The sequence below is a fragment of the Triticum dicoccoides genome, chromosome 5B (genome assembly GCF_002162155.2).
Source record: "Triticum dicoccoides isolate Atlit2015 ecotype Zavitan chromosome 5B, WEW_v2.0, whole genome shotgun sequence".
Lineage (NCBI taxonomy): Eukaryota > Viridiplantae > Streptophyta > Magnoliopsida > Poales > Poaceae > Triticum > Triticum dicoccoides.
The window spans coordinates 706,558,838-706,570,086 of NC_041389.1; the positions used below are offsets into that span (position 1 = coordinate 706,558,838).

At 45.9% G+C, this 11,249-nt stretch overlaps 1 protein-coding gene across 1 annotated transcript; it reads left to right on the plus strand.

Moving 5' to 3' along the window:
• Window positions 1-2,457: 2,457 nt before the first annotated feature.
• LOC119312830 (triadin-like) lies at window positions 2,458-9,507 on the plus strand. Its single transcript, XM_037588595.1, has 3 exons — window positions 2,458-2,974; window positions 6,378-7,899; window positions 8,016-9,507. The coding sequence occupies exons 1-3, from the start codon at window positions 2,888-2,890 to the stop codon at window positions 8,834-8,836; spliced, it is 2,430 nt and encodes an 809-aa protein (XP_037444492.1). The 5' UTR covers window positions 2,458-2,887; the 3' UTR covers window positions 8,837-9,507.
• The last annotated feature ends 1,742 nt before the right edge of the window (window positions 9,508-11,249 follow it).

An 11,249-nucleotide genomic window follows, 5' to 3' on the forward strand; every position in this document is an offset into this window, starting at 1 on the left:
CAAATAGACTTCAAGAAAAGCCTATGGACAAAACCCAATAATATAACTCAAGGCAACCATTAGTCTATAGAGAATGTCATCAATTACCAAAATCACACATGGGGGCACCACATGTTCTTTCAAACTCTGACATCCATGTTCGAGCCAAAAAAATGTTTTCAAATCAATGATACCACAAACTCAGAGTAACCGACACGAGCTTTACGACATTAGAGTCACTTCATTCTTCCTCTCCACTCTTCACATCTAGACGTCAAGGATCCAAGAGGGTCGGGTGAATATTTGCTTTAGGGTCAGCATGTTAGCCGACATCCTGCCATCGACGAATGGTCTCCGAGACCATCCTATACCATGCTCCATCCCCGCTTTGTATTAAAACCCAGATTCTTAGCCCAAAAAATGTCGTCCCACATGAGACAAGTTGCTTCTTTGGCCCATGCTAGTGCTTTTGCGATGAGCAAATCGCTCCTCTTATGATGTCATGTTCTCCACTACGTGGCACGTGCACACACTTGTAAAATCTCTATCTAGGCTGTCAATGCGGATTGTATTTTGAAGTCTAGTAGGTTGAACTATACGTTACGATTACGACAATCGTAACTCGGTCACTCGTCGTTTCTTGCACTGGAGGATTCAACATGCACGTCCCGAGTAAAAACAAAACCCTTGAAATAATGGTTTGCGGGAACCCAAAACAAAACAAGATGAGCCGAAATTAATGACACAGACAAAAGAACCACTTAAAGCAGAAAATGAATACACCACCATTTTTTTCTTAATAAATAATAGTAATAAAGCATTTCTAGTAATAGGAGTAAAAGCAAACCACAAAGACCATATACACCATAGGTTCACTCTGGCAGGTGGGCTCCATGCATCCCGAAGGGGTGGGGCGAAGGGACACAAATTGGGCCCTACTATCGCTTCATGCTTCGTCACCAGGGGCCAAGTAGGCACGCTCATAAAAAAATCCTACTACACGAGTCGTCAATGCCAATCATACTTTGAAACTCTAGTAGGTGAAACTATACATCGCAATCACTACATTCATACTTCGAATCCTCGTCCTTCCTTGCACCGGTGGATTCGTCATTCATGTCGTGACTAAAAACAAAATCCACAAACTAATGGCGCTGACAACCGAGAGCAAGACGAGATGGGACAAAACTAATGATGGAGCCGAAAAAGAACCAATAATGAATGCATCACCACTTGTTTTCTTGATAATAATAATAAAAAACTAAAAACATTGCAGGAGTACATCTAGTTTTTTTTAGAATCATGGTTTGCGGGAACCCAAAGCAAGACAAGATGAGCAAAAATTAATGATGCAGACAAAAAAGAAACCCACTTAAAGCAGAAAATGAATGCATCATCAATTTTTTCTTGATAAATAATAGTAATAAAGCATTTCTAGTAATAGGAGTAAAAGCAAACCAGAAAGACCATGTACACCATAGGTTCATTGTGGCAGGTGGGCCCATGTCGACCTCGAACCAAACCTAACCCAACCAGATGCATCCCGAAGAGGTGGAGCGACGGGACACAAATTGGGCCCTACAGTCGCTTCATGCTTCATCACCAGGGGTCAAGTAGGCACGCTCGTAAAAAAAAATCATACTACACGAGTGGTCAATGCAAATCATACTTTGAAACTGTAGTAGGTGAAACTATACATCGCAATCACTACATTCATATTTCGAATCCTCGTCCTTCCTTACGCCGGTGGATTCGTCATTCATGTCGTGATTAAAGACAAAATCTGCAAACTAATGGTTTGCGGGAACCCAAAGCAAGATAAGCCAAAATTAATGATGCAGACCAAAAAAACCCACTTAAAGTAGAAAATGAATACATCACCAATTTTTTCTAGTAATAGGAGTAAAAGCAAACCAGAAAGACCATGTACACCATAGGTTCACTATGGCAGGTGGGCCCATGTCGACCTCGAACCGAACCTAACCCAACCAGATGCATCCCGAAGGGGTGGGGCGACAGGACACAAATTGGGCCCTACTATCGCTTCATGCTTCGTCACGAGTGGCCAAGTAGGCATGCTCGTAAAAAAAATCATACTACACGAGTCGTCAATGCGAATCATACTTTGAAACTCTAGTAGGTGAAACTATACATCGCAATCACTACATTCATAATTCGAATCCTACATTCATAATAATAAACTAAAAACAATGTAGGAGCATATCTAGTTTTTTTTAGAAATCATGTACTTGTACTGGTAACAGTACTAGGAGCAAATAGCAAAGCACCACAAAGACCATGTCCACCCACCATAGGTTGTGTCTGGCAGGTGGGCCCCACCCCACCCCCGGACCCAACCCAACCCAACCCAAGAAGCAGAGACCAGATGTGTCCCGAAGGGGGGTGGGGGTGGGGGTGGTGGGGCTATATATACGGGCACCGGGTCTCCTCCCATCGGTTTCCACCTTCGTCTTCCTCCCCCCCTCGCCCCGCCCCGCCCCTCCCCACCTCAACCCTACTTCCTCCCTCCATCCAAATCCAACCCGGCACCCGCACAAAAGCGGCGAAACACCCGAGCGGGCGGCGGAAAGAGAGAAAAACAACTAAAACGAACACAGGGCGGGCGGGCGGGCGGGCGGCGGCGGGAGATCGCCCCGGGGGATTGGCCGATTCCCGATCGGGTGGGGGCCGATCCCCGCGCCCGCCCCAGATCCCCGCGCGATTCCGGCGCCGGCGCCCGCGGGGATGACCGCCCCCGCCCCGTGCTCCCCCCGGCCACAGTGAGCCCGCCGCAGCGGGAGGAGGGGAGGAGGAGGAGGAGGAGGTCTGTTTGGGGGATTGAGGCGGAGGAGGGCTCTGGTCTTGGCGGTCGGCTGATCCGGCGGGCGGGGCCCCAGGCGGCCGTGCCATGTCTCGCTGCTTCCCGTTTCCGCCCCCAGGATATGTCAAGACCGCGCGCCCCGACGCCCACCTAGCCTCGCTCCTGCTCGACAAGGTGGAAACAACTCACCACCCCAATCCCGTCCCCTCTTGCTCCCTCCATCGCTCCATTAGCCCCGCAAATCACACGGGAGGGGGTTCTAGGACATTGTGTGCCGCCGCTGTTTCCTTGGTTGCAGAAATTTCTTGGGAGCCAGACCTTTCTTTAGCCCACCTATCTGTGGTCAGGACTAGTTGCTTACGGCTGTGCCGTGATGAATTTCAGCAGCGTTTCGGTCCCTTGGGTTATCCCTGGGGCTTGTTCCACCACTGATTGGTCATCAGGAAGCTAGAGTACAACGTAGGGCTGAACCAATGGTTTCCTAAAGAGTGCTGCTTCTGGCAAATTGAACCTGACAGGGCAGGGCAGATCTTGCGGATAGTTGCGTGCGCAAGGTGGGGGATTCTGTTGGGTGGATCAGTAGGAGAACGGACGCGGGTTTATGTCGTCACTCATTGATTATTGTCGCTTAGGTCTTGCATGCTTTTCAGAAGTGTATTATAGGCAAAAGCAGATTTAGTTTGAGGACGGATGCCGGTTTATGTCGTTACTCATTCATTATTGTCGCTTAGGCCTTGCATGCTTGACACAAGTAGTGTTTTATAGGCAAGAGCAGATTTAGTATGTCGCGACTCGGGGGGCTTACTAGGGCCAAAAAGTTATTTAGGTCGGCGGAAAAGAGGCAAATGTTTCTAATTTGTCGTTCTGCTGCTAAAAGCGCGGCTAAAGTTCTAGAGATGTTACCGCCGCAAGCTATTGCTGGGAGTTTCCTTTGGCCTGTCACATGACTACTTTCTGCAAATATCATCGGTACTACAGTTAAAGTTCATGCTGTGCACTAAACTGGTTGACCACACTTTTACAAAGAATATTATTTCTCTATGCAACTCGTATGTGTCCTGGTCCTGGTGGGAGTTACCATCAGTTTTTGGTGTAAATTGGCATAAAGTCGTCCATCCGTGCAAGTTTATGACCACACTGATGAACCAAAATTTCCTAATTGCTGGTCTCATGCAAGGTGTTATAAATAAGTGATACCTATGTATGCTGTCTAGGCCATACATGATGGTGGATTGGATCGATGTAGGATTTGTACTGTAAACATTTAATTAGAGGTTTTTATTCATCTCAGTGCAGTTAGTTGTTGTTTATGTGAAACTACAATTCAGTATTTTTGTGATCTGAAGGCTATTATTGCTTGTTACTCCTTCTGTTAGGAAACTGATTATGCTTTAACGTAGATTTCTTGTTAGATTTCGATGATATCTTTTTCTTTTAGTGTAGCCCTTTTCAAGTGTGCCCCTATAACAATCATCATACTATTAGTATCTACAATAAACACTACTCCCTCCGTCCCAAAATATAAGAACGTTTTTCATACTAGTGTAGTATGAAAAACGTTCTTATATTTTGGGACAGAGGGAGTAGTATCTATTGTGGTGTGGTTCAGAACCTGGGAATACAGCATAAGTGCAAAAGAGAGCCTCTATTTTTAGAGAATGAAACTTATGAGAAAGATGGGAATGGGATATTGGGATGGGCTGGTATTCTTGTATGATGATTTCTTAATGTGTGTGCATCTTGCTAAATGATCGTATTTATGTGCATCTTGCCTTTTTAGGAACAATTTGCTTGGTCTTCCACACCTGATTATGTGCTGTAGAAGCTCCAATTATGCCAATAGTTTGCTGGATTGTTCCATTCAGTTGCAATTTATCTGTGTTAAATGACACGCTTAACAGCTCTGGTTCCATTCCACCACTATATCTATTCCTACACTTGATATAATAATTTATATATGTTGGTGTTCCTGTGATTGATAGACTGTCAAATCGAACTAAAATAACATTTCATGATTCATCTGTCTGCTTATTTCCTGTTTTCTTCTGTTCCAGGGGAAAATTATTATGGGTTAACATGTATTCAAGTTTGTTGATGATGCATATAGAAAACATAAATACCTTGGCAGTTTAAAGGGCAATAGCATTTTCGTGGGCCTTTTGGCCTGGGCTGGCTGTAAAGCATGCCTGTCACATTGTTCTTAATATATGGATGATCATATATAGAGGAAAAGTTCATCTAGTTCTATCGTATATTTTCCCTATACATGAAAACTGGTAGCATAGCCAAAGATTATCCACTAGGGATGCTGTATCCTATAGATATATTATCCACTGTTAGAAAGCTGAGCAGATGTATTCATTATTGTGACCTGAACTCTTCAGCAGTTTTTCTGTCATCTTTGTATAAGAATCATATCTGGACCTCCCTTAGGTGTCTTCTGACATCATGGGATTAAATATGTTTTGGTAACTGAACTCATGCTATTCTGATATAAATATATTTTCTGCACAATCCTAATAAACTGTCATGTTGACTTACTGGTCTTTGTTAGTTTTAGCTGTCATGTTGTTTATAAATCTGATTATTGTGTGTGCTCTAATGAACCTATGTGGCCCGCATTATGTTTTTGCCTGCAATCTGCGTTATCTTAATGTACCCTTTGTAGTTCCATGTTGCTCATCGAGGAAAAACTACCCAGGCTCCATTCAAATACATGGTTTCTTACAAGATCGGGTCTGACTAACTATTAATGACATTCGTGGGTTTCATGGTTTACTCTTTTAAAACGTGATAAGCAAAGAAAGTTTCACTAAATATGGCAGATGTTCATGAATTAACCCTGCCCTCATAGAACATGGCAATAAATTGTCATGCTTACAAGCGTTTAAGCATGTCCTTAGAGCATCCTAGGGAATTTTGGCAGTGACTTGCAGCACTGCTGCTCTACTTTATTGACTACCTGAGGTGTTATGTTAGATTTGTCGAATATAGTCTCAATAAACTAGCTTATTTCTGTCTGATATGTTGAAATGTTTGCCTAAAGTACTGGCTTATATCCAATCCTATGTAACAACCTTAACTCTCTATGCTCCATAACAAGGCTGTTCCATGGCACATGTTCAAATGTCGGGTGATTTAGACTTAGTTCGTTTCCTTACTAAATAAAGTAGTACTATTACTGGGTTTGCAGCTGTACAGAATTATTCAAGTCATTAGACTTGTTAGCAAAAATAAGTATAAGCTGCAATCAGAGAAGCAGATTGTTTTCCCTGGTGTTATTCAATGGTTATGTAGTGCGAGTTCATAAGTTTAAAAATAATATTTCAGATACAAACTCCACAAATTTGGAATACTGTATGCCATTTAGGTAGTGTAAATATTCACTGCTCATTGCAGTTTCTAATTCTTTGTGCTAATGGCAGCTTCCCATAATAGTGATATGTCGTAGATTCTTTTTTTGGGCTGTTCTTTGCAACATATTGATTCATAATGTTCATGCTTAGCATTTGCTAACTATTATGTTTGACCTCTTCTTTTGAAATTTATTGACTTGGAATCAACCATCTTTTTTCAGGAGAAACACAAGGAGAAGAAGCATAAGAAGGACAAGAAGGACAAAGATAAAAAAGAAAAGAAGGATAAAGAAAGGAGTAAAGATAAGCACAGAGATAAAAAAGATCGCAAAGAGAAGCACAAAGACAAGAAAAAGGACAAGAGCAAAGATAAAAGCAGGGAATCTGAAGGGGCTGACAGACATGGTGAGGCTCTCCTTGGTCAGAAGTTTGGAGAGAGCAGCAGGAAATCTGAAGAAATTAAGGATCCTATATTCAGGGAGGAACTGGTTAGAAAGACACAAGATCAGAAAGTGGTGGAGAATCGAGCTGTTAACAACTTCACTATCTCAAATGAACGAAGTCGTGAAGGTTTTAGTGCTGCACCTGCACTGGAGAATGACAGGACCGCAGTTAACAAAATGCGTATTCACTCTATTGATGCTTCAAGGAGAAGTGAGGGCTTGGGGCAACAGACCATCACTATCAATCAACAGAAAAATGGGACATCGCTTCGACGCAGCGACAACCTCAACAGTTCATCTCAAGGAGGCTCTGATGGCTTTAGTACAACACCTATGGTGGAGAAGGAAAGAGTCAAAGTCACGAGACCTCTCTCCAACTCTACTGATTGTGTGCCAAAGAAAGAGGGAACGGGGCAGCGTATCAGTAACATTAGCATACTGGTGCAGAAGAGAACTGAGAGCCCAAATAAAGAGACTGCAAAGAAAGAAATTGGCACCAACTCTCCGTTGCTCAGAAGCCCTGCTAATGCTCTGCACAAGGGAAATGGTAAGGTTGGTCGTCCGGTGGACAGCGCACCAACATCCATGCAGAGGTTTGAGAGTCCATCAACATCTGGCGCATCAACAGGGATGGATAGGAGTCTACCTAGGTCAACTATCCCAAGCCCAAGCATTACAATCCGAAGACCAAATGGGATGGTTAGGCCAACTGAAAGCTTGTCCATTTCCGCTAGTAAGCCCAATGCTGGAGGTGTTTCACCTGCCATGGGCAAGGAAAAGGTATCAGGTGGGAGAATGCTACAGAATACTGTTTCAGCTGATCAGAAACTGGTTGGTGCTAAGCCCCCAGCTGTGGGCAAGGAAAAGGAACCAGGTGGAAGAGTGCTGCATCCTTGTGTTTCAACTGATCAGAAACAGGTTGATTCTAAACCCCCTGCCGTGGAGAAAATTGCAGTTGGAAGAGCTGAAAGGGTGGAAAAGGTCAGAGATGGGGCATCTGATGATACAAAGAAAGAGGACAAAAAACGTGAACGGCATGAGAAAAAGAAGAGGAAAGAGAAACACAGAGAGAAGAAAAAGGAAAAGGAGGCAAAGAAGGAGAAACAGGAACAGAATCACAAAGAGCATGATAAGTTAAGAGAAAACAGTATAGATTATCAGATAGACAGTCTGATAGATAGTCTTGACACGAAGCCCTTAACCCCTCCCTTAGCTCCTCCAGCTGATGATGCGAAGGTTGTCCTAGCCGATGAAAACCTGAAGAAGCGAAAGAACCACGAGATGAATGGTTACCTACAAAGTGAGTTCCTAGCTTTGCTTTTTATTTTGCACTTACCAGTATTGCATAGTCTTGTAGAACACCATTATACCTTTTTATGGTGCTTTATGTTATAAGACTTCTGATGCTCTGTACAGACCATCATGAAATGCGGCCTACAAAGTTGCCGAGACCAGCCCCCTCCAGCAATCATGTGGAGAATGGTACAGCATCTCATGTAGCCGCGCCACCCTCTTCCATGAAGCCAGATGCCATGAAAATCGAAAAGGCTGAACGGCTCCCTAAGAAGGAAGAGAAGGTCAATGGCAACAAGGAAGCTCAGCAGCGACCTTCACTCGATTCAGGGCTTCGAGATCCTCTCCCTAATAAGAAGGAAGAGAAGGTCAATGGCAACAAGGAGGCTCAGCAGCGACCTTTGGTCGATACAGGGCTTCGAGATCCTCTCCCTAAGAAGGAAGAGAAGGTCAATGTCAACAAGGAAGCTCAGCAGCGACCTCCGGTCGTTTCAGGGCTTCGAGATCCTCCTCTCCCCAAGAAGGAAGAGAAGGTGAATGTCAGCAAGGAGGCTCAGCAGCGACCCCAGGTCGTTTCAGGGCTTCGAGATCCTCTCCCCAAGAAGGAAGAGAAGGTGAATGTCAGCAAGGAGGCTCAGCAGCGACCTGCGGTTGTTTCAGGGCTTCGGGATCCTGGGTCATCATCATCTGTGAATGGCGCACCTGCTAGGAAGTCGCCTCACCCGGATTTCAAGTATCTGGGGCAGATATACAGCATCCCTGAAGCACCTCAGATCATGGAATACGATTATGGCGACCAGGACTGGCTGTTCGGTCGATGTAGCACCCAGCCAGAGAAGCCCAAGATGGAGACGGAGGCCGATGGAGTGCCCCAAGTGTGGGCTGAGGCTATGAAAATCGACCCGGCCGACGTCATCGCTCTGCCATACGTCATTCCTTTCTGATACGATACGATGCTTCCTGAACTAGTACTGAGCAAAGATCGTGTGAAGTAACTGAGCACTCAGCACATCAAGTTTGCAACTAGTTTCTACTTTCTAGCACTGCTCTGCTACAGCTTGTGTAGCTCGGCGGCAGGAATGGGTGATTCGCCCGTTGGTGGGTGGGGTAGCTGTAGACCGGTGCGTGACAACTCAGCACTTGTGAGAGAGCTGGCATGGCTGGCAGGTGTGGAGTATCGATCCCGACGAGTGCTGTGCTGCCCGGAGAAGACGAGAAGAGAAGGCATTGGTGTCTGTTGGTCGTCGCCGCGACATGATCGCGGATCCTGCGGTCATGATGAGCTTAGCCATCCTTGCTGCATATGCTGCTGCCGCTGCCGCTGCACAATTTTGATCTGTATGGTGTAAAAGCATTTTTATAACCAACATGTACATTAGAGAGACAGAGGAGGAGAGTGAGGGCTGGAGAGGGAGGAAGAGACTTTGAGCGAGTGAGACATTCATTTATAGTTGGATTGGTTGGTGAGACACACACATAATCTGCTGCTCCTGCTGCTGCTGCTGCTGCCTGATTTATTCTTGTTCCCAAAGTTGGCATGTTGTTTGTGTATATAACTCTCTCCTTTTTAGGTGGTTTTACGTTACAATAGATGATGATGATGTGTTTTTGCTGAGGTTTTGTAACGAACGCCACTCGTGTTGAATGAGGAGGTATCATCGGAAGTTAAAAAATTGGCTTCCTAACTGTTTGAGAGTGGGCATGATGCTTTTCTGCTTGAGTCGACTGGCTCTAGAAGAGAAGTTTGGGATGCCAAAATTACAGTTGCTGTCGCGTTTTTCAGGGGTGCTTGTTGCAACATGTAGGCAAAGTTGTTGATGAATAATCTCAACCCTCTGCTATGTACTCCCTTTGTAAACTAATATAAGAGCGAGCGTTTAGATCACTATGTTTGAAATTAGGTGACAGGTTCTACTAAAATTCAGAAAAACTGACAGTAGATGCAGAACAAGGAACGGCTAAGAAAAGCATGAGGTTGGCTAGAAATTGGAGTTTGGTCTCGCTCAGAGACGATGGTTTAGGCACGACCATTGTAGGTGGCGGCTTGGTTTAACCGAATTTTTGTCTAAAAACACCACCTGTTGAGTTGAATTGCCATAAAAGACCATCTGTGAAACGAATTGTCAAACAGATGCCGCCACACAGCCGACACGCCTCAATCACAGATGCACCTGCCGCCAAAATAAATTACAGACGCGTGTGTGGCGGCAAGTGCCATGTGTCAGCTGGCGCACCTGCTGTCACGGTGCAGCTGGTCCTTTTTGACAATTCATTTTGGAGGTGGTCTTTTCTAGCAATTCGGCTCAGCAGGTAGTGTTTTTAGACAAAAATCGGTTTAACCCCCTTAGCCCCCAAACGCCTGCAAACGCGCTGGTTGTATCCATGGATAGTAGAGTAAGACATGAGGCACACACAAGCTTATGAGACTTCAGGCGCCGATGTCTCCCATGCCCTACTCTTACTAGCGGGGCTCGGAGCCTGCACGTCGTTGGTGGACGTGAGATCGATCGACGATGGATCCATCAAGGTCGGGGGACGCCACGTCCACCACAACACGATTGTGACGGAAGGAGTCGAGCGTCGGAGGGTGCGACTCCGCCTCGTCGACGTCTGTCGCGGCCTCCCGCGCCCGCTATCTCGCACGACTGGCATGTCATGCCATATTTGCAATGGTTCTGTAGCGGTTGCGCATCTTCAATTCGGCGCGCCAATCAAACAGTTGTGCATCCGCCGTGGCGTTCGGCCGCCAGACGGACCGCATCGCCTTCGGCGAGGCAGCGGCGATGCCCCTCGCGTCGGATCCATGCAACATTTGGACGGACGCAATTGATTCCCGTCGGATGGAGTTGGACTGCTGTCGGGCAGACTCCTCCCGGGAGCGGCGTTGCTCAATGTAGACATCCATCTCCTCCTTGGGGCCACGTGGGATGAGCTCCCGGTCCTAAGATCAAGAGGTGTAGGCCTGGGATCCTTCCTGTCATGCCGGAGAAGGCCAGAGATCATCGCAAGGGAGCTTGGGTCCGGAGGGGAGTGGAGTGGAATGCGGCTAGGGTTGAATTTGTGGGGTCGGGTGGGCCACAATGGGTCCGATCCTATGTCACGGTTGCGTCCAAGCGTCCCATATCCACCCTAAATATGGACTGGATATCGGGGTTCCCAGTTAGTTGGATTGTTTAGGCCGGATTTGCCGTTGGGTAGCAATTTTGCGCCTGGTCAATGACCGGCCAACCCGTCGGGGCATCTGGGTGCGGTCAGCCACCCCGTTTGAGATGAAAGTTGGCACAATCGTAAGGATTATTCTTTTTCCAAATACGCCAAAAGCGAACCATATTTTAAAAGATTTATTAACCAACCCGT